This window comes from Cavia porcellus, unplaced genomic scaffold (assembly GCF_034190915.1).
Source record: "Cavia porcellus strain 051 isolate PalLab524CR breed Dunkin Hartley unplaced genomic scaffold, mCavPor4.1 scaffold_32, whole genome shotgun sequence".
Taxonomy (NCBI): Eukaryota; Metazoa; Chordata; class Mammalia; order Rodentia; family Caviidae; genus Cavia; species Cavia porcellus.
Window position 1 is genome coordinate 13489127 of NW_026947515.1, and position 24985 is coordinate 13514111.

Here is a 24985-nt window from a genome sequence, read left to right on the forward strand (position 1 = left end):
AGCTTCTACAGAAGTTACGTCAGTATAACTTATAAAGTCTGTGCATTCAACACTAAAAAAATTATTTATAGGTCTGTTACATCTGAATGTATGAACTATTTTTAAGATTTTGAGTTCCAAATGAATCAGTTCTGCCAAGTGACTACATTTTGCAATCTTTTCCACCACTCATCCCCTATCTATTCAAGGTATATACACATTTTAAAATATTATTTCTATGAAAAAAATGTATTTGTGCTAAAACAACTCTCTAATCAAAAAGTATACACTTACTACTTCATCTCATAGGTACTACAGAGTCTTCCATTAGTATAAAAAGAGAACAGGAGACATAAAAATGGGTTAGCCTTTGCTGGCCATGGGTAATCTTTATGCCTGTAATCCTCGAGGAGGGTGTGGCAGGAGAACTTCTGAAAATCTGAGACTCTCCTGGGCTATATAGTGAGTTCAAAGCCATCCTGAACTACATAGGAAAACCCTGCCTTGAAAACACAATACAAACGGAAAGAAGGTTTAAAAATTTTTAATGTGAACACTGAACTAACTAAACCATCAATATTCTTAAGGAAAATAAAGGTTTAAATTTAGGCATTTCTATAATTTGTCATAAACATCTAGATTAAATCAAATAAATAGGTTCTTCTTCACCCCACAAAGAATGGTCATCATGAAGAAATCAAATAATAACAAAAGCTGGAAAGGCTGTCAGGGAAAACAGAACCCTTCTACACTCTTAATAATGTCAACTAGTATAACCACTATAGAAGTCAGTATGGAGACTGCTCAGAAAACTACAACTAGATGTTTCACTTGTCCCAGCCATTTCCTTCTAGGTATCTTCCTGAAAGAGTTAAAGAATAGTACAGGGATACATGCATACCCATGTTTATTGCTGCACAATTCATAGCAACTAAATTTTGGAAGCAGCCTATATATGCATAACCAGAAAAATGGATAAAGAAAATGCTGTATTTACATATAATTAAGTACTACTCTGCCATAAAGATAAACTACAGTTGTTTGCAGGAAAAGTGATGCACCTTGAGGCACTTTAAGTGAAATAAATAAGACACACAGTTTATATGAGAAACCCAAATGATGAAGTATACATCAAGAGCAAAATAAAAGTAGGGAGACAGATCTTCCTCAAATGGGAGGGGATCAAGAGACAAAGGGAAAAGGAAGGGAAAGGGGATGAAAAAACTAAGGTAACTGTACATGGACCAACTCCACACAAGGAGTGTAAACATATGTACTAACAACAAATTAAAAAATACTTCTATTAAATTGCTCAAAAACTAATGACAAACACAATGATGGTGTCTCTACTCAGGAGGTCCCAGAGTTTCCAATCATTGCCTCCTGTCTGTGCTTTAGTGTCCCCACGCGAACTCTAAACCCAGCTCAGTGCCTGGCATCTAGTAGCCTGTCCATCTCTCCTTCAGGAGTGTTGGGTGAATAAAGAATGATTTGCTGGGACACAACTACCTCTGATTATTTTTTTCTTATAATTTTGAAAGAAGTGAACAAGACTTTAGATTTTTTAAAAACTGCTATTAAGCAAAGGATGGAAATTTCAGACTTTCTTTAACACAGTAATCTTGCCAAGTCTCTAAACTTCTTCAGGCTTCAATTCGCCTAACGGTAAAAGAAAGACAAGTTCAGTAGTTCTCACTCTAGCGCTGCCCAAAGTAAGAACTTCAGTTTGTATAACTGATTTAAAGTTTTCCTTTCCTCACATGTCATGGGGTCAATTAATCTGAAATTCTCTTTTGTTGTAACTCATTATTCCAATAGTCTCTGCTAATACATACCAAAGTAAAGATTTCACATATGAGGTAAGGGTTCACATTTTGTTGGTTCTAAATTGTTAGGCTTTTCCTAGTCTACTTTGGATTACTTTAGGGAATGTTTCATGAAATTCCAAAGAAATTGCATTTGATAGCTCACTTTCTAAAATGTAAGATACTTTATGTCATCCCCCTCCCTTTTTTTCTCTGTTCAGAACTCTAAGAAAACTTTCTAGATTATTGTAATAAGCCTGAAAAGTATAAAGTGGCACGGGACTGTGGAAAAGCCTTCCAGTATTTATCTGCTGGGCATTTAAATTCCATCTAAACAATGGCACAGCACCCAGCAAAACTGGTTCTAGCACTTGGACAGGCTCTGTTGTTCATAAAATAATGAATACTGGTTGTTTCCAGTTGTTCTTTTGATTTGTAAAACTCTGAGAGTCAGGAGGCTGAGGTGGGAAGACGGCTGACAGTCTGAGGCCAGCTCAGCCTACACAGTGAGTTCAAGGGCTGGCTTATGGCAACACTGTCTAAAATTAAATACATCAGTCTAGGAAGGTCTGTGACGTACATTTCATATTAGTTTTACAAAGTTACATCTAAACTGGGAATGGTCTCAATGTTGTCTATCATGACTGAGAATCATTTGTTATAAACATTCTTTCTTTGCTTATAAAAACAAAATGAATCAGGAGCCCCAAATTTTAAGTTAGCATAAGAGCTGAGAACACAAGGTGTTAAATTCAGTTATTAAAAAATTAGCAGTTTTCTTGCCCAGCTACTGGATAAGTGGCAGATATATTCAAGGGTTCCTTCTGCACAGTTGGAAAACAAGATTTAGAATGCACTGCTTTAAAGGAACATGGAATTCAGGGTGGACAGCCAGAGTACAATGAGACAGTTACACCATGACCTTAAAAAATGTTTTAAATGCCACATACTGCCATACTATGACATTAAAAAAACAGCAAAAGAAGAAACAAAAAACGGAGAAAAAAATAGGATTTTCTCATGCTTTTAAGGTACAATGGGATATAATTTTGGTATCAAGTTAGTTGGTAAAGCACTGTGTTTCTTAGGCAATGATGTTAAGCTAAATGAATACACACACATGCACACACACACTTACAGACTAAGCACCCTCCTCATATTCTCATCTCATAGAAAAACAAAAAGTCACAAAAAAAGTTATAAAACTGAAAACAGAATGGCTTCTCATAGCAGAATTTCTTCATAAAAATAAAGAGTGAAGATAAATGCAACCAGTCTCCAAGTGGTTAATGTGCTAGTCAAGACAGGAATGACACTGCTAGCAAACTAATAAACTCCTGCTCAATCTGAGCAGCCAAAGAAGTACGTCCAGAGAAAGAAGACTGTAAATCAAAAAGTTTATAGTGCTCCAAGGTGCTCAAAGTTGAAGACATCAAGAACAACCATCTACCATCTCAACTGAAAAGCAAGAGTTTGGTGGTTTCCCTTGACTCCTGAGTTTATTACCAACAGTGTTCAGTTGTTATTTGTCCAAAGACCCAGTGCCAAGTTTGAAGTGCCTGAAGACTCACCCTGTGTATGAGTGGACAGCATGGAAGAAATACACATGAAAGCATTTTCAAACAGGCTGAGAAAATATGTGATCAGTGGAATCTAAGCTGGGCAGTAGCGGTGAGCCAATGGCGCAAGTGCCGCAGTGGGCTGTTCCTATCACTGAAAGCTCTAAAGGTTCCTCATCACTGCTCTAGGATTTTGCAGCTGATGGCGGTGAAATGAAAATGTGTGGAGCAGAAAAAGACTTAGCCCGAAAAACACACAAAGCCTATGAAAAGGGTTATTCACTGATTATTCATGAAGAGGTACTCTGTGGAAAGTAATGAGTCTATCATATGCTACACAACCAGAAGTGCTAATGAAGAATTTAACTTGCTCTTTTGAATTTGACCATGCCAGTTTCTTGAGTTTTTGTCCAAGACAGAAGATGAATAGTCTGACTTCCTCCATCACGCAGTTCAATGGCTTAGAACAGACAAAAGTTTTGCTGAAATTTTTTGAGCATAAAGATGAAATTGATTTTTTTCCTGAACACCACCACCCTTAACCACTATTATCAAACATTGATTTTGGAAATTAGCTTTGGCAAAGAGTTGATTTTTTTCTGAAGGAATTCAACTCAGAACTGTAAGGCAAACAGCTTTTTGGTTGAAGCATATACCCTAATAAAATCAACAACTAGTGCTGCTTGAATCACAAGCAACAGCAAATTATTTATACTTTCTTTGCTGTCAAAGGAAGCAGGATGAGTCAGGAGGACGAGTTAGGGGGACTCTGAGTTCAAGGCCAGTCTGGACACACAACAAGCACAAGGCCAGCCTGGACTATACGGTGAGAGCTGGTTGGAAAGAAAAAAAATGGTGCGAGTGCCACATACAAATTTATGGTGGGCACATATTCCAAACTCCAATGACGGTTTTAGCAGCACTTTTTAAATCTTAAATAAGTGCAAAGGACATCTTATTTCAAAAGGTTGAACTACTGCAAATAGTTCAACTTTTAACTTGAAATGATTAATGCACAATGACACTCAAAGAGGCAAATACTGACAAGAATCCAACAGAATTCCACAAATGCAACTCGGGCAACAACTCTGCTTAAGTAAAAGCATACACTCATTTGGCAGTACCTGTGTATAAAGACATTTTCTTTCACTTTTTCTTTCTTCTTTTTTTCGTTAGTGATGGTAATAGAACCAAGAACCTCAAGCATGCTACATAAGCATTGTACTCCTGAGTTATAACTCTAACTCAGAGAAATTTTTTTAGGATAAATACATAGTTTCATTACAATCAGCATTAATGGACAAACTTTTTTTTTAAGAGACAAGTTTCCCTATATTGCCCAGTCTGGGCTCGAATGCAAGATCCTCCTGCCTCTGCCTCCCAAGTGCTGGGATTACAGGTGTGTGCCAGTACACCTACGTAACAGCAAATGTGTAGGTGATTAGGAACGTAAGGAAGCACAAAGCATTGAAACCGAGAAGCACAATGTACTCCTCCAAATCAGAATCCCATTGTTCTCCTCAGTAATACCTATATTACCAAAACCTACAGATTTTTACTATTGAGTTTTTCAATTAAAAAAAGCTGGAAATCCATGTTCCCTCTTGATATTATATAAATACTATAACAATGTTTTTCATTTTGACCCTCAGCATGTGAAGTCTAAGATATACTATCTGGGCCCTTTAGTAATAAAAGTTTCCTGACAGCTATTCCGGACTAATACTCAGTTGCTTGCTTGTCTGCTTGCTCTCCATCCTTCCTTCTTCCCCACCCTCCCCCAGAGATGGGTTTGCCTGTGTTACCCAGGCAGCCTTAACTCCTGAGCACAAGCAAGCAGCTAGGACTCTAGACATGTGCTATCATGCCTGGCCTAGACTGGTGATTTTTATTCCTGGCAGTTCACTGGGAATAAAAATACAGCTTCCCTGCTCTACCACAAATCCAAATCATGATCTTAGCAAACTCCAAGAAAACCAATGTGATTCTGAAGCATTTTATTCAACACTTGGATTTTAACTGGATGACAAGGTGCATGTCTGTAGTATCTGCTATTCAGGAGGCTGAGGCAGTGGGTCCAGAGGGTACAGACCAGACCCAGCAACTTAGTGAGACTCGGTCTCCAAAAATATGAGAGTTGAAAAATCAATCAGTGGTGGAGCACATGCCTAGCACGTGTGAGGTCCAGGACTCCACATAGCAACAACGAAAGATTTCATATTAATTTCATCTTTAGGGGCTGATTATACAGCAAATTAGCTTTTCTAAAGCTTTGGGGAAAAAACACTGAGATAGTAAGAAGCTAGATTAAGATTTTAATTTACTTTTGTATTTTTCATAATTTAACCAAGTCTCCCAAAAATAAAAACAAAGCAGAAGCAATCTTTCCTAGATTAGGAATAAATAATATAACTCAGTCAACATATAGTTTTCTCTTTTGAAAAAACTGATTTGGCATTTCAGATAAGCTTCACACTCTTGAAGCTTATCTTCAAATACCTACCACAGTCCACAGCCTTTAACTAGTTCTGAGATTTTGTGGTTAAAAATTAATAAACTTGATACTCCAGATGTAAAAATGTTAAGAGGTCAAAGCACAATGAGAAAGCACAATCAGATTGCTAATTGTATCTTAGCAACAGGACCCCTGAGGTACTTCAAACCTGAATTAGAATTAAACTTACAAAATTAATTTGCTTCTGTAACAGTCACTTGCAGGTTGCCAAGGAAGATGAAAAGGATATAGCCAATTCGTGCCTCCTCCAACCCCCGTGTTCTGTTCTGCACCTTTGAGTTCCAATGTGCACCCTGACTGCCACCCGCATTTTCCAGAGCTGTGGTGCTGTGTAGTCTCCAGAACCCAGGTTCCTCTCTGGGTGACACCTTCCTTAAGAAGAAACAATGCAGACTTTGTTTTTTATACATGAAGCAGGGTTACTGACAGGTATAACACTGCAAAGCTCAACTGACTGAGAAATGTTAGAGCTGTTGGGGACACTGGAAGATCTCTGACATAATTAAATTTTGATGGTCCACCAGAAAGTATTTATCAAGAACTACCTAAAACGAGAGAAAGATTGAAGTCTCAATTATGAGTCCAAATGAATTAGATAGCATTTCATGGCTGGCTTTTCTAGAGTTCCAAGTGATCACACCAAAGCTATCTCCTTTTCTCTCTAAAACCAGTTCCAATTAAAAAGTCTCTCTCTGCTGTTTCAAAATGCTGTGTCCATTCCCACCACCTCCACCATCCATTCATGACTTCCTCCACCTTATCTAAGGACCTCACTCCTCTACAGGGAGCAAGAACGAGATTGCAAGTTGAAAGTGTTCAGAGAACTAACCATCTCACAGATGAAAGGCCTGAAGGTCAGCGAAGGTAGGCGGCTTAGCCAACAAAATTACTTTTGTGGCAGAAATGGAAAGAAAATTATTGTAATGGCAATAAGTGAAATTGTTTGCTTCTTCAATAAGAAGTTTTTTTTTACGTATGTTGATTCTTGGTCTAGTTTTCTCCCTGACTTTACCGTGATTTCTTCCCTATCTCCCCTGCAACTTCCCAACTTCCCAACTATCAGTAAGAACTCAGTATATCTTTTGTGCCAGTGGCTTATACCATCACAGCATTTTATTTTTACATGCAATATAAAAATACTACTAAAAAACCCAGACTCACTATATCTCTTAGTACCCTTAGACACAGGAATAGTTAAATAAACATCTGTTGAATTTTCTGTATTATGACTTCCCCTCTATGACATACTGTTTCCATCTTATTATTTCTGCTGTCAGTCATTACAAGCATAATATATTGAACAGAAAAGTTTTAGAGTAACTCTCACTAAACCCATTTGTTTGTTTATTGACACAAGCTTTCACTATGCAGTCTAGGCTGGTCTTGGACTTGCTACGTAGCCTAGGCTGGCCTTAAACTCATGGTAATCCTCCTGCCTCAGTCTCCCAGGTGCTGGGATTACAGGTATGTGCCACCACAGTTGGCCCCATTTGTTTAAAAAGATGTAAATAGTAACAGTAGAAAATCAACAACTGAACTTGCATATACATGGCTAAGTTTTTCCAAGGCACTAAATATATTACCTTTCCATATCTGAATACTGTGAAAAGCACTATGGGCAGTGGTGAGAGGAAAACCCTATGTTCTGTAAGTAATCACTAAATATTAGCGTCAATCAAAAAGATACACCATCAAAGCGATGAAGTATCACAGCACTATTCAGTTAGAATTTGGAAGGCAAAGATGATTAAATCTTTAGGACTGCTTTTTCTCTGAAAATATTTAGATTATTTCTGAATACTTATAAAGTTTCATGAGATTCAATTTTCAAGTAATAACCCAGAAGAGTTGGGCCTGCATCAGGACTAGATCTGCAGAGATGATAAAGACCCACAGAATTTGAACGGCATTTTGTCATAGGCAATATATATCCTAATTATTAATAATACTTGGAAATTTGACAAATGTTGAATTCCTACAATGAGAACTTTAGGGAATATATGTAACAAGTACAATAATTTAATTTAATTATTTTAGATTATGATTGAAGTCAGAAACAAGCTGTTCAAAAATTTCTAGCATCCCCCAAAATAATCTTTTGTTTAAAAGAAAATGTCATCATTCAAGAAACATTTGTGTACTAAAACCGTTAAGTTCAATAGTTTAAAGGATTTATAAGCTTTCCATTAACATTGAAGTCTTTCATTTGCAAGCAAATATTTGGAATTAAGAGCTAGGAAAGAAAATTAGAAATCTAAACTCATCCTTTAAACTGCATACTATTATGAACTACTAATACTGTAAAGCTTCTGTATACGTATAATGCCTTTAATTTTTATCTATCTTAAAATCCCCAAATTCAAGACAAAATGGTTTCTGATTATTAGGACTCTTTTAAATATATGCTTGAGGAAAATCTACTCAATAGGAAACTTATTACCTGCCTTTATATGAGACCCACAAGTAAGTTTTATTAATGATTCACAACTGTACCAGTCATAGTTTCAATCCTAAAAACATTTCTGTAAAGTTTCATCTAAATAAGACTTTAGGATAAAACTCCATCAGTACATTCTGTGTGATATAAGTCTTTCCATCTAGCATGTAGTTAGTTTTCAGCAGGAAAGAAACACCAAATACAAAGTACAAAATAGAAACATCTATCCTTAAAGCTATTCAATGAATCAGGACTTTACATTTTTACCTAAAAGTATAGATAAAACACAAGCAGAAGGTAATAGTTCTTATCAAATTCTCAATTTCCCACCCTATCTGTTTATTATTATTTTTCCACATTCAGATGAACATATGAAATATATCATGATACTGTTCTACCCACCCTACTTACCTAAAATTTAAGATTCTAATCCTAACTTACAATCTCCAAAAGACAGTAAATACAAAATGAGCCTTGATTATATTTAAAGAATCTGTTCACTGCTTGGGGAAAATGATTGTGAGGTTAAAAAAAAAATCTTGAATCCATCACAAATATTTCAAACAAACTAGACCTTTACAATGAATTTATCTTTTTTTTTTTTTTTTTTGGATTTCTTATCTTTTCTCCCTTATTTCAAAATAAAATATAAAAGCCTGCTTGAGAAGGTCTCAGCAGGCTAGTGGCTAGCTTTATAGAAGAAACCTCATAAACTCTCACAGCTCGAAGCTTGGCAGAGACCAGTTTCACTTCTTTCATATAATGCCCTTCATCATTCTCTTCTTGCTTGGTTTTCACAAAAGGTCTATTTTATTGTTTCTTACCTTTGAGATTAGTTTTTTTGGTAAATGACTTTATTACCTCATGTTTCTCTACGGAAAGTAGCTGAGGCGGTGCATAGTACATATAATACATATTTTTAATATGAGCAATGCTGTCATCTTTATCAAGATAGCATATGAAAAGTGCCAGCCTTACACCTTTTTCTTCATAAGACCGAAGCTGTTTTCCTCTGCTCTTTATATCAAAATTAACTAGACTTCAACTAAATGCAGCTTCAAATTTATTGCTAGCATTTCCCATGTACATCAGTAGAAAGTTCCAAACAAGCCCACAGCAGTCCATTACAGTATAAACTACTAAATCTAAAGTGTTTTTCAAATTAAATCTTTGCAGACCAATCTAAGATAGTTTATAATAGCATAAGTAGGCTCTCCCGAAGACTATTATCTATGTGTAGTTTAGACAAAAATTGATTTTAATTCTTGCAAAAAAGCTGTGAAACAAACTAGTGTACAATATTAGAAATAGGAGATTTCTTAGAAACAACTAAGTATTACTTTATTCTCTAAGTTGCATTTTACTAGATATCATTCGCAGTTAATCAGTTTCACCTTGTATCAGATTTTTCAGTTAGACTCATCATCGAAATAACTTGTGGTAAATAATTTTTACCATTCTCCCCACTAGTAAATTTAATGCTAGGAGTTTTCTAGGGAGATTCCTAAAGTCCAACCAATTTCCAAATAACACAGAAAGTGGTAATTTCCTTAGTATAAGAACCGTAAGGTAGGCACTGTGGCCCATGCCTGTAATCGCAGCACTTGGGAGGATGAGGCAGGAGAACTGCTCTGAGTTTGAAGTTGGTCGCTGTGTGGACTACACCGTGAATTCAAGTCCAAGCTGAACTAAAGAGCAAGACCCTGTCTCAAAATCAAACCAAATAAAGATCACAACAAAGGACCTTATTTATCCTGGAGAAACAGAGAAAGAAGTCTTAGCCATATGTCTAATAAACATTTATAAATATGTATCTTTTATAAGATGCTCATTTATTACCTTATGAAAATAAAAGTACAAACATTAAATGTGAGGAAGGTGTTTCGCAACGCAGACATGGGTTCACAACATATTAAAATTTACCCTGCAAGTTACCTTTTAGTATCATCCTAAAAATTTCCCATTTAAGTAAAAAAATCTGTATCTACTTCTAAAGAATACCTTACTAGGCCTTGGAGAAAATCATCTTCAGGAAATGGTAATGGTGCAACATGAAACTACAGGATATAAGGCTATATGGAAAAGTATATCTCAACACCCAATATTGTATGGAAGGAAATACATCAAAATGGCATTGTTGCCTGAAGTGGTGGTACAATGGCTAGTTGAAGTTTGTTCAATCAATGTTTTAAAATTTAAACTTAAAAAAGCTATTTGGGATACTGGAGCCAGTAAGGCATTTCCAAAAAACAGAAACACAAACAAACCACTATTCTATTCTTCAGCTTTCACCTATTATAGAAAGCTTAGCCTTGAAAAATTCTGTATTAAAATACAGTTTTTGAAAAGAGCCAATTTTATACAATCCCAAGAACACAGAAGTATTTAATTGCCAGAATTAGAACTCTTCAGCAGTAAATTATTTCTCAAAAATCTCTATTATACTTAAAGAAGTTTTCCAACACAGAACTTCCCAAATACAGTTTCAATTCCTCTGCTATTTAAAACAGAAAGCTCTATAGTTCTTAACACCCAAAAGTCCTCATGAATGCATACCAGATGTAAAGTTCTGCTCTATGATGAGGTACTATCACACCCCACAATAATTAATGGAGTTAATTCCATACTTAAGATCACACACAGCAGGTGAGAAGAAACCTCAGATCACTTTATTCTGACGTAGTGTTGAATCCATTATCCCAAACTCTCATCAGCACCAAAGATCCATCCGGCTCACAAGGAACACATTACCTACCTTCCTCACCTCATTCCCTAATCATCAGACAGCAAAGCGATGCAACCTACAAATACTTCTAAATATTGCTGAATGTGAAAAACAGCTCAACATTTACATTGGCACAACAGTTCCTTCAAATATCTCTTTTATGAATTTTGTTATTACAAGAGGCAAGAAAGTGTGGCAGTAAGCAGCACACATGGACTGGGGACTCGTACACCACTGAGTTTGCAGTCTGACTTCAGCACAAAGCTAGTTGCATCTGAACCTCTGTATGTCCTGAACCCCTGTGGACCAACGCTTTATGTAGAAAATGAAGTTACGAGGGCTACGTGCTTTCTCAGGTCCTTTTGAGGTTAATAAGGACTTCATATTTCAGCAAATGGAGTAAACAGCAGCATATCATTTGCCACTATTAGACTGAGAGCCTCCTTACAGCAGTTGGACAGGTAATTCACCGGTTTCTGCTCCAGTACTCAACAAGTATGTATTTTTTCCCCCTGTCGTTATTTCCTAAATAGTAAAATGTAACAATTACCTATATAGCATTATTACTGCAATAGGTATTGGTTATCTAGAGGTAACGATGTATGGAAGGATACGCATGGGAGGATGTTCATTAACTGTTGGTAATTTAGAGGTTACATGCAAATATTAGTTTCTTTTTTCTTATCTTTTCTTTCTTTCTTTCATTTTTTATGAGACAGGGTTTCAATATGTAGTTCAGACTGGCCTTGAACTCACTATGTAACTGGGCTGGCCTCAAACTTGCAGTGATCCTTCTGCCTCAGCCTCCCCAATGCTGGGATTATAGGCATGCGCTACCACTCCAAGCTGCAAACAGTAGTTTCTTCTAAGAGACTCGAGCAGTCACTGGTAGATTTTTGTATCTCTAGGGCTCTTGGCACTAATTCCTTGTGGAGATTCAGGAATGGGTATACCACACAAAAAGCTCTTCTGTATTTACTTAAGAGATCAACAAGATCATTAAATGATATTTAACTCCCCTGAGACTGAGATTCAAACAAATTGGCTAATATAAATGCAATGTCCTCTTGAACTTTAAAAAGGTCTGAAAAACCACAACCTGCTAAGCCAAGTGGTTGGCAGTACTGCAAAAGGGAAATGAGAATACTCAGCTTGACTTCAAGCGAATCTTCTCTACTTCCTCACTTCCTGCCCCTCTTCCAGTTGGGTCTCCGCCTCCTCACGTCACCTGTCACTCAGCCTACATAACTTCCCTGCTGCCAAAATCCACGGAGACGTCATTCTTCAGTCACCAGACACATCTTACAGCATATGGCACCGCTAATCATATTTTTTCCCTTGAAATATTTTTGTGGCTTCCAAGACTTGATGCATGTCTAAATCTCTTCTCTGGCCATTCCTGCTAGCACCTGTGCCTCTGAATATTTTCAAAAGATATGAAGGTTGCTTCAAAGTCTACCAAGAGTCCTAATCTTTTCCCTTTTTATACCCTTTCACTAAGCTATCATACACATTAAATAGATTTTAAATTTCACTTGGAAAAAATAACTACTAAATTTCTGTCTCTAGCTCAAAACTCTGTTCTGAACTCCAGATTCAAACTGTCTTCTTGGTATCTCCACTTAAAGCACTCAAAGAAATCAGAATCTAATATACTCAAAATACACTTGATCTTCCCTCTCAAAGTTTATTCCTGCATGGGGCTTCCAATTCCATAAAAAGTACCAGCATCCATCTAGTTGGTAAAAGCCAAAAATACATGTCACTCATGGCATGTATTTTTCACCCTCACCCTATATTCTATCAGAAGCCCTGTGATTTTCCTTACAAAACAGGCCGTGAATCCATTTTCTTCTCTTCATCTCTCTGACCACTACCTGATGACAAGCCACTCATCCTACGAGTCTCTTACCTTGGAGTCTGGGTAGGAGACTATGGTAACAACCATGATGAGGCCTGGCACTAAAGTTTACCCTACTTTCCTCCAATTTTTGCACAACGGCCAGAGTGATTGTGCCTAAAATCCATTAGCAGGTACCAAAAGCATTCAGAAAAACACTAAACTTCTCAAAACACATCACAGGCCTGTTAGTGATGGGCTGCTGCCTGTGTCCTACCAGGTCAGACTCTCTTATGCTCTACCCTATGGGCCCTGGTTGCAGTTCCTAACTGTCAACAAGCTTTCCTGACCTCACACATAGCAGTCCTTTTGCCTGAAGAACTTTCCTTATCCCTGCCTCATGGACACTTTCTTACCCATGGGGTCTTAAGCAAAATGCCATCTTCTCAGACCAACCTCTTGGTTTCTTAGTGCTTTTTTCCTTCAGAGCACTGACTGCATATGTAATTACACACATGCTTGTTGTATACCTATTTATTGTAGGTTCCTCCAACTACCATCTAGGATTGATCAGAAACGAAATTCATTCAACTAAGTGAAATTCACTTAGTTTACCAGCAAATGCTTATTCTGCAGCAAGGCCAGTCTCACCAACAGATGTACAAGAGGAGGTGACTGGATGCAGGCAGCTGCCTAGGAACCAGTCTGTTACCAGACCAGGTGTCCTGTAATCTGCTAGCCAGCAGGGCTTTCCTGCCCTCTCTCTCCACTTTTTGCATACCAGGAGAAAACAATTCAGGTTATTATGAAAGTGGATACTCTTAAAGTAATATTCCAAACCTTAACACTTGCACAAAGAAGACAGTCACATATAAAAATAATCATGTGCACATACATGGTCTTACAGAAATACATCCCTACAGAATGAAGCTTTCAACCATGATAACTCGAGCAGTGTAACGTGTCAACCAGTGGACTCTGGTTTGCCCAAAAGACACATTTTATGTCTGTTGTTTTATATCAATTATGCTTTTCTATACTTTTTTATTTAAAATGTTGTATTTGCTTTTGATGTTTGTTTCTGGTTATTTTCTTTTACTAACTTGTGTTTATTTGTGAAAAATAACCTATGATTTTGTGCTACAATCTATAAAGTACATCAGATGTAATTTTTATACTTCTCAAGAACTCAGCAATATTCTTTTACAATACAAAATAAAGACAGGTTTGGGTCACTGAGACGGAATAGGAAGGAAGTACCAAAAGATCTGCAAAATAAACTGAAAGGGTGAGAAATATTAGCATATCAAAGAAGAAAAAAAAGTCTGTCTTATGAAAGACAAAAAAAATCTTAACGTCAACTATTCATAATACAGAAATGATAGAACTTGAAAAAAAGAAACAAAACTTTAAAAATTCCAATGGTGGTCAGTGATTATAATTCTACGGATGCTGCTGACGGAGTGGACCAATATCTAACGAAGTAGCCCATAAGCAAAAAACAAAGGCTGGGCGTGGTGGCACACTCCTATAATTCTAGCACTTAGGAGGCATGTTGTTCAAAGCAAGACAGTAATGCAAAAAGAATTCTCAAAGAAACTACTAGATACTACTGTTGAGATTGTAAGGTTCATTGTGTATTGAGTGTTTTAAAATACACTATACACAAAAATTTGATGAAAGTGTCATTTTTATATTTCCTGTTCTATTATCTTATAAAAATTAATGGAATTTTTGATCATCCTGCATCTAAAATCAAAGGTGCAAACACTCCTAATAGGGGAACATTGGTTCTTTTATTAAACTGAAATACCAATCTTAAAATTGGTTACATTTAATTGTAAAATACCACGTACCATGATCAAAAAGTCAATATAAAAGCCGGGTGTGGTGGTGCACATCTGCAATTCTAGCACTTGGGAAGCTGAGGAAGAAGACGGAAGCAATTTTGAGGCCATCCTAAACTACACAGTGAGTCTCTGTCTCAAACAAATAAACCAACAAACCAGCAACTGTAACTCTTCTTGTTGTAGCCTAGAATTGAATTGTGTTTTTGTTTTTGTCTTTTTGAGACAGGGTCTCACTATGCAGTTCAGGCCACCTGAGCTTACTTTGTAGCCCAGGACGGTCTCAAGACCCTCCTGCCTCAACCTCCCAGGTGTATACCACCATGCCCAGTTTAAAACCAAAATGTTCATAATCTACATAGTAATAGTTCAAAGCCCCTACCATTTTTTTGAGACTACAGCAAGTAAGGACAATTTTACTGTAAAAGTGGCAACTGGGTAACAGAACTAAAGATAGTCGATCATTTGTACTGTAATACTTTTAACTAAATTGGCTATAAAACATATTGTTTCATTTTGTTTTTTAAATAGTATCTTACTATGGTGCCCAGGTTAGCCTGGAACTCCTGGGCTCAAACAATCCTTCTGCTCCCTAGTTAGCAAGGACTAAAGGCCCAGGCCAGCAATCTTGGTGTACATTATTCTTTTTTAAATTTTCCATTAGGATAAATATTATTTGCAGCTTTATGAGTATTTAATTATTTAGGTTGATCAAAATCAATACAATGAATTTAGAGACCATCTCACATTTGAATAGCAATATTCACTGGTCAGGCCACACCAGAGCTGGCGCGGCAATAACCTACTTATGACTTTACAATCAGGAAAATCTGGAGCAACTGCTCATTGCTAGTAGCTTTCATTGAATTCTTTTACTTAATATCAGTGACTAGAACCCATCAAACTACATATTGTGGGGCCCAAACAGCAACTACATGATCATTTTATATATATCATGATGATGGCTTTTCTATACACTGTAACTTCTACTGAGTCAATTTACCCTATTTAACAAAAAATAATTTTTAAAGTCACGCAAACAACAGGAAAATGTAACCAAGGTGTTAGAAAAGCAGAAAGTACTTTACTCCAATTATTCATTATTTCAACTCTTTTTCCTTAACTTTTCTAGAAGGGTTAAAATGGAAAAGAAATGTCCCTTTATAAGGTAAATATAGCTGCCCTAGCTCCAAGAACCCAAAGACACTGTTATACCTTTTTGGGATCACAAGCAGTATTAGAAGAGTTTTGTTTACTGGCCAATATTGTTTCCTCAAATGCTTTAAAAAAATGCTTTTTTTTCCTTTCTTTAGGGGAGTGTATTTGAAACTTGTTTATGTTGCACCCTGAGAAAGAAGTAGGAATTTTCAATTGGGCTAATGTTGTTTACTTGGTTCTACATAAAATTGTCAGAAATCATTCTGTATTTTATGATTTTATGAATACTACACTTTTTTTTTTTTTTTTTTTTACCTTGGAAAAGACAGTCAAATACCCTCTTAACCTGGATATTCATCAGGCCTCTGACATTCACAGGCAGGGAAAGGCGGAAGGGAAAAGAGCAGACATGTGTATGCAGTGCAGGGGTGCCAGCCACTAAGTCAAAGGTGAAGAAAAGCACGGTCGTTGGGAGGGGCAGGGCACCCACACCCACGCCAAAGATTATCTCACCATCCCTCCAGAAGAAAGCAAGGACCTGACAATTCTGCCTGTATATCTAAAGTATTTCAGGAACATATTCATCCAATGATTAAGTAATTCTGGCTAAAAATCTCTGAAAATGTGAAAGATTAATAGTGATTAGTTTCACTGTACATCTATATACCACCTCATTATTTTTTAAGTACTTTCATTTTCATTACAGTTGAGTATCTAAAATTTGACTACTAAAAAACCTGAAATGCTCTGAAATCCAAAACTTCTTGAGTGATGATATGACACCACAAACACAAAATTCTATACCTGATATGATGTGACACACTGTCAAAACACAGGCACACTAAAAATACTGTGTGAGATTACCTTTGGGCTATGTGTATAACGCGTTTATGAAACAAATGAATTACATGTTTAGACTTGAGTCCCACCCCCAAGATATCTTGTTTTATAATATATATGCAAATATTTAAAAAGCTGAAATATCTAAAAGCCAAAAACAACCTGATTCATCATTTATGGTAAGGGATACTTGTAGAATTTCCAATTGCAGAATTTGCTTTTAAAAATCACTTAGAAATATATGTAAGGACTAGTCATAAAGACAACTTACTACATATAAAACAATGTTCATTTAAAAAGATGCTATAAAGAAATGAACAGTGGTGATGTACCCCTGTAATTCTACCACTGTGGCAGGCTGAAGGAGGAGAATTTTAAGCCTAGTGTAGGCAGTTTAGCACAAAGTTGTTTCCAGTAACAACAGCAACAACAACAACAACATCACAATGACAACAGAACTTTACAAAATTTCAATCTGAAAATCAAGTAAAGTGGTATCAGAAGGCAACAGGAACCAATGTAGCAATCATGTCTCTCTGTGATATGTAATCTTTTTTACATAAACATAGCCTGACAAGTATGTTAAATCATACACTATACACTCTGGACTACCCAGAATTCAGGATTTTTACATACTGGTTGGTAATCACGTTCAGTGAGTAAAACAAATCAAAGCTAACAGTGCTTTTGTATTGAGTACTTGCTTTGTTTCTAAAGCTATTTATGTGCATATGCATATTAGGAACACTAATAGCTAATATATGTCAGGTTCTGTGCCAAAGGCATTAGCTTTACATGAATCACCTCATGTAATCCTTCTACAGCTGGTAATAGTAAATCCATTAACAGCTCCCATTTTGCATTCAGAAACAGAAATTCAGACAGGCTCAGGGATTCACCCAGGCTCACACAATGACTGACAGCCAGCACACATTCATTTTAGCTCCCTGTTCTACTTTTACCCCAGAGCACAGTGGAAAACCACATCAAGTTTTAAGGTGATCATACTAAAACCATATGTAAAGAAGTTTTACAATATGTAAAATAAAACCTGAAGCTTGAAAGTGGTTACTTTAAAATTTGTATAGACGATAAAAGTTCTCATCATCACACTGGTTTTTGTTTTTGGGTTTTTTTTTTTTTTTTTTTGCAGTACTGGGGATATCGAACTCATGACCTCGTGCTTGCCAGGCAGGCACTTATGCCACTGAGCTAAATCCCCAGCTCTCATCACACTTATTTAAAAATCTTTTTGATTCATTTTTCCAAAAGCAGAGCAATTAAATTTGAAAGATTAACTACCAACATTATAACAGATCAGTAACTTTGGCCAAGTCCACTAAAGTTTAGTCCTCAAAACACTACTTCCTTGATCTATATCAGCCTTTTTTTTTTTGGTGTTGGGGATCAAACTCACAACCTCATGTTTGCCAAGCAGGCATTTACACCACTGAGCTAAAGCCCTGCCCATATATGGCCCATTCTATTGCTGCTTTTGCTCATGCTGCTAAACTTTTTTGAAAAAAAGCATCTTATAAAAAGGGCTCAAAATATAAACCGGCGGTGGCAAACCTATGGCACACATGCCACTATTTGTTATTGCCGAAAATTCTAAAATGTTCCTCACCACTGACAAAGTCTAATGGGATACAGTTTGGGAATAAAATAAAGTAATTCCATGCAATAAAGGTCACTGCTAATACAGACATACACATTTTTTTTAAAAAACACGTTGTTTCTAACTGAAAACTACAATCTGGTGTGTTCATCAACAGTATGAACACTGTGACATAATTTACATGAGAACCATTTAAAGTAAGTTCACAAAGTAAGTGTTCTACAATCCCCTTCCCCAAAACAAGAGCAAATCTGTGCAATTACAAGACAGGTGCTAATTTCCAAATGACACTTCCCCAGAAAAGTGTACAGTTGCCTCTCAGCTAACCAGTTGTCATTGAACTTCTACTTTTCAGAAAGTAAAAACCACGTGGACTGATGAAGATCAGCTGAGGATCCCTATTACAATGAACTCGCAAGAAGACAAAGAGTCAAACGGAGACTTTACCAAGGCTAAAAATAGGTAAGATGAGCTCTACCATTGAGTAAATTTACCACTGAATGTCACTTAAGACTATTTACATCCTAACTACTATATAGATTAACAAAGTGAAGAAGGAACAGTACAACAATACTATACAAGTTTGTAACACAGAATTATGTGGCTATTACTGCAACTCTAAATATCATTAATAAATTCTTACACATATTTCTAATATGCTAGACTTTAACAGGGAGATGCTAATTGAGTGTGGGTGGTGGTCAGAAAAGGATGAGAATGAAAGGACAGAAAAGTTAATTCACAGATACAATGCTTGAGTGCTTGCAAAATGGCTGTAGCCAGTGCTATGGACCAGGAAACAACAGATTAGGAATCTACTAGGTATTGCACTGTTAGTCAAGAAACCTAGAGTCTCAATTTATTGGTTGACTGACTGTGGTGCTGGGGATTTAATTCAAGGCCTTGTGCATGTTGGGCAAGGCTCTACTACTAAGCTTTACCTCCAGCACGTGGCTTTTTTTTTTAAAGGATGAAATGATAATGCATATGGCAGTGCTTTGAAAAGTACAAAGCAACTATTATAAACATTACAAGTACTGAGCAGTGATTATAGTTATCAACACTGTAAATTAATTTTCTGAAGAAAATGGTCCTTGTTGGGGGCTAATGCAAGCAGACACCCCAAGTAGGTTGGAATGCTGCCTAACCTGTGACAAGAAACATTCCATCCATGAAGTCCTTAGGCCATTATGTTTTTCTTTAAAGTAAGCCCACGAACTGTTTTCCTGGATTAGGTCCATGGTCTAGGTGAAGAGTCCTGAAACTACTAGTTTTCCTAACAAAACTATTTCACTGCTCCATTCTTTCATTGTTTAATAAACATGTTCAAAGCAGCATACATTACTGAACTTTGTTTAGCAATAAAGGTAATACAGAAAGTGACACAGTATTTTACAGTTCTGCTCCAGACAAAAGAGCCCAGTTGCTTCCATAAAAAAGGAAAAGAAAAAAATCAACAGAGTACGTCAAACAACTATGTCTGTGTTTATGCACATACACACATCCTCACAAAATTGTATTAAAACTATAAGCTCATGCCAAAACATCCTTTAAAAGAATGGATAAAATGTAAACACTATGACATCTGATCAAATTTCATTTTAAAAGTTATACCTATAGATACCTAAATTTTAAATCTTTGCTATCTCTGTTATACACAATCCTTGTGTTGCATACCTTGAAAGAGTCTACACTAACCTGGAAAATCAGTAGACACCCTATGTCTCACCAACTGGAGGTCTAAGGCTTTGCTTGATTTTCAGGCAAGGGGGTGGTTGGGGGAAATCAACCAAATTCTCCAATAGAAACATGATATTTAACAACTGAAAATGGTAATTGATTTTCTTTCTGAAGCAAATTCCAATTAATATTTTAAAAAGTCAAATGGACTCAGATTCTATTACATGCTGTAGAGCAAAGAAAAATATTTTAGCTAAAACAGAAGTTTTTGAGTTTTACTTACTAGGTATTCTTTTCCTTCAGAAGCTAAATAATTACTTTGTTAAACAGACCAAGGGAACACTCTGCTATCTTCATGAATAAACTACTGTATCAGCCGGGAGAAGATAAATCTCAAGCACAAACTGTCTGTTTGAGTAAGAAAAATGAAGTCTAACTGAAGGTACCACGGTTAACAAAACAGTTTTGGTTTCAGGAATTGCAAAGACAGACTGGCCGTTACAGGAAGCTGTATTAATGCTGACAATGTCAAACTGTTTACAGAAACTAGGAAGTTGTGGGGCGTTCCTTCCACTCTCACACACTGTCCTTGTCCTATATAAGCAGCGCGGCTTATACTCAACAAGCAATTGTACAGTAAACAAAAACAAGTTGGCAGTGACTCCCAGCCCTTCTGTTACTTTCATCCACATTGCCAATTAAGTGCATATCCCAGTCAATCCTCGACTCCATATTTCTAAGTCATCAAGTTATCAAATTCTCTGTTAGCTAAAAAGTTTTTCTGAAGACAAGGCACCTCACTAGCGCATTGGCAAGCCTGAAGGCACAACCAAAGTAGGGTATTACAAATATTTAATCCAATGTTAAGAGACTACTTCTTAAGATATATTATCCTCACTGTGCTAGTTTACATGTGGAAAGGTACCCTGAGTTTTAACAAGACCATGAATCTTATATTTCCCTTTTCCACAGTAAGCTATTTAGTTTACCTATAACAGAACTAACCTGAAAAGGAAATGTTTGTCTTTGGGAACTTAAGAAGGAAAACATATTTGTACCTAAAGTTATTACTAAGAACTGCATGAGTGGTATTCTGAGGTATCACTACCTAGCCCTTATCTAAAAAAACTGTCTAAAGGGCAGTCAATCACTCATGTAAAATATAAGTTACGGAGAACCTTAAAAACTGCCAGTATTTGTTTTCAAACTTTAATTTGCATTAAGAAGTTTAAAAATCAATGATCAGTTGAAACAAAAAGTCTTAATTTTAGTTATAGTATGTGCCAACTCCTCCCATTTCCCAATATTCATTCTACCCAAAATTCAAACATATGCATTGTTAAACATAATAGAAAAACAAAAAGTTTAAGATAACAAATTATGGTTTTTGTGTAATACTGTACAAAGATTTTCCATCTCTTGGAAAAATTAAACTAGCATTTAGAAATACAGTAATTTATATTTCCCAGAAGAAAATGAATGCAGAATGTTTCTTTTTTTCCCTCTCTGACAGACTAGAATGCCTAAAAGATTGAAGAAATATAGTTAAGAACCAGGTCTCATACTAATGGAAGAGAAAGACAAGTCATACCAACAAATGCTTCCACGTTAATGAGGAGTCAGACACAAGTAAGTAACTCTAATGCACATGCTGGCCAAAATGAGCATCAGTAAGCATTCTTGAGAGACCACAGGACATGAATGCATGAGAATGCATTTGAGTCTCCGTCTGAGGCCTGAGAAAATTCCAGAGATGGGGCCCTGAGGCATGGGGGTGAGGTACAGGAGCAGGAACAAATTTTCCCAAATCACCTGTGGCTGTGTGCTAAAAATACAGATCGCTGAATCTCATCTCAGATTCCTGAACCAGATTCTTTTGTGAAGGAAGTCTGGGAATCTGCTTGTTTTATTTTAATAAGCATTTCAGTTAAATCTAAAGTAAAAGGGTCCAAGGACCACTTGAGGTCACAATACAATTTGATTACTGCTCCAAGTGAAGGGTAAGATCTAATGAAGGGGATATGGTAAAGAAAGTCCTGGCAAAGGTACTACACGAGAAGAGCTATGGAAGCAGAAAATCTGACCATGTGGGAATTAAAAGGTTATAGGAAATGTCCAACGGCCCAATGAAATACTGTTGGAGTCACCATGCCAATCACCACAGAGAATCCAAAGAGTGAAAACCATTAATTCAACATAATAATCAAGCACCTATTCTATGAGCCAAGATATACCCAGCAGTGAAAAAATCCCCATCACCACTTTGAAATTAGATCTTGTCTGTTCCTCTTTTCTTGTCTCTACTTTTGATCAGAAAAAAAGTATTTCTGAACTTTCCTGTCCAAACCTTTGAGAACATGAGCCTTGAAGCATTAAATGGCTCACATCAAGACCGTGGCTGTTCTTATCCTGAGTAGTTTTACTTATTTGCTACTAAACAAAAAGAAATACTTAGTAATCTGTCTCAATGATGATGATCTGAGTCTTGATGAGACTAGGAAGTGAAAGTTCAGATTTAAAATAATTTCTGATTAGAAGGCCATAGGACAAACACAGAACTTTCCCACAGGGAACTTTCAGGTACACAGATATTCATTTATTCATTCAAAATGTACTGTATGCTTATTACAAATGGCTCTTTCCTCTCCTACACTTTGGAAAGATGAATAAAGATGAATAACAGCTCCAAGTGCAATGTGTGGTCTGTCGGAAAAAATGAACTAAAGAGAACAAGCAACACCTAAAAACTGGAGCAATGGTGCAGGCAGATGAGAAGGCATATGGGGTGGAACACAGCCAAGCAGGTCTACCACAGCGAACATAATACTGACCAAAGGTACTCTGGGAATTGGTCACTTGTCAAATTAAATTCAAAACTTTCAACATGTCCAGCTACTCAGTGTTAACAAAAATATGAGCCAGTCCCTGACTTTCAGAAATGAACAAATACATCCATGAAAGAGAACTACACGAGACAGCACATAATTAGTTACTAGTTATGTGATATACATGAAAGCCATAATTCAGAGAAAATCAACATTAAGATGTTAGTTTTTAAAGAAAAGATATGATGATCATTTTTCTGAATTCTGAATAGTCAAGACTGTTTCTGCGCACTGTTAGGTGCACCTCCTACTGTAGCCACACCCATAAATGTGGGTCATTTTAATGTGACAACATCAAACAGCTTCCTGAGATTTACTTTTTAACTGTCACTTTATTTTAATTGTATTATAGTATTTGGTCTGAACCACCTTCAGATTGCATACAGACTAGATTGGTATCATTGAGAGAATCTTTCTGGTCTTTGGCAAATAAAAATTTCAGAACACAAGCAAAATGTTCACAATTAAAATATGAAGAACATGATTAAAAATCTGTCTCAATTATTATTTTTGTACACTTAACCTACACTAGTCATATTATTTCTTTTCCAACCTTTTTTCAAAGGATGTATAAAAGCTTCTAAGTATTTTATGGTTAGTCTTGCTCAAAACTAAGGATGAAAAATTAGTAAAATTTATTTCCCATGTGAAACACAGGTACAACAAAAAACTAGTATTATTTTGTATTTAAATAAGGAAGATTTTTAGAAAATGTTCAAGAGACTTAAAATGCAAAGATATAAAAGCTATATTTTCTCTTAGTCATTAAAGATTTTAATCTCTATCAAAATAATCTGCATCATAAAACAGTTAAATAACATGTTTAAACAGCTAGGTGCAGTTACTGAACTCTCATTCCAAGAACACAAGGTCAATTTTTGTAGGATGAATACTGTTAACTATGCTTAGAGAAAATTAATTCCAATAAAAGAACAAAATTAGGAGTGCCAAAGAAAATCGTTGTAACTTTCCTTTCAAAAAGGAAAAATGATCAATATAATAGCTTCATTAAATCTATGTAGTTTACATGCTTAGGAAAAGCTCACATAGCAATACAAATACCTAAGGCTACAATTTTGAATTAATATATTGTATTGTGAAAAAAAGTGTGCTAAATCATTACTCAATGCCATTAAGATAAACCCACATTTTATTTTATTTTGGTACTGGCGATTGAACTCATGACCTCACACTTGTCAAGCAGGTGTTTATGCCACTGAGCTAAATCCCCGGCCCTTAAGCCTACATTTTAAAAGAGCCAACATCTTACCAGCTGGAATTCTCGACGCCTGTCATAGGCATGCTGTATGCCGCTGTCTGCCCATAGGGCTCTTATAGCAGGAAGATACTGTAAAAAAATCCCAGTTTCCACCATTCCTTTTGCAGCCATGGGAGCACGGGTATCAAAGGCCATCAGCTTGTCTCCATGGAGCTGGTTGTCATCATCTCCCCAAGGAATATGAAGCTTCTCTCGAGCATCTACCAGTACTCTCATACCTTTGGTTAAAAAAAGTGTGGAAGAGTCATTAGATATTATTGTTAACTTTGATTCCAGCATTATCATCTTAAAATTTGTTTTTTGTCTTTCTGAGACAGGGTCTCACTATACAGTTCAGGCTGGCCTTGAGCTCATTTTGTAGCCCAGCATGGCACTGAACTCACAACGATCTTTCTGCCTCAGCCTCCAGAGTGCTTGGATTACAGGCCTGTGTCCCCATGCCTGGCTATTATCTTAAATTTTGAACTACTCAGACCACCTTCTCCAAAAACAGCGACAGGCATCAAAACATTCTAATGAGTAAACAATCAAGTATCTACCATGTTAAAATTAGAACTATAAAAAACAAATACAAAGCAATTATACTTTCTGAAAAATTTTAACATGTTGCAATTAATAAAATAATTTCTGGGGCAGAAGGTGGTTAAAACCAAAGTAGGGGAAAAAATAAAAGAAGTCATACTGCATAATCCAATGCCCAGGCTCTCAAGACAACAGCTGCAACCAAGATTGTATGAGCCTGTCTGAAAGACAATTACTTATGGAACATTAAGAACAATGTAACTGCTCAGTTTGTTCCCATAGCACCCTAGTCTCCC

General features: G+C 36.4%; 1 protein-coding gene across 1 annotated transcript in view; it reads right to left on the reverse strand.

Annotated features, from left to right (window-relative positions):
* The window catches only part of Gna13 (G protein subunit alpha 13), a 43638-nt gene that overhangs the window by 16029 nt on the left and 2624 nt on the right, over window positions 1-24985 (reverse strand). Inside the window, exon 2 of the mRNA XM_003465238.5 lies at window positions 24159-24385. Within this exon, the coding sequence (XP_003465286.3) occupies window positions 24159-24385 (227 nt within the window). The remainder of the gene's footprint in view (window positions 1-24158; window positions 24386-24985) is intronic.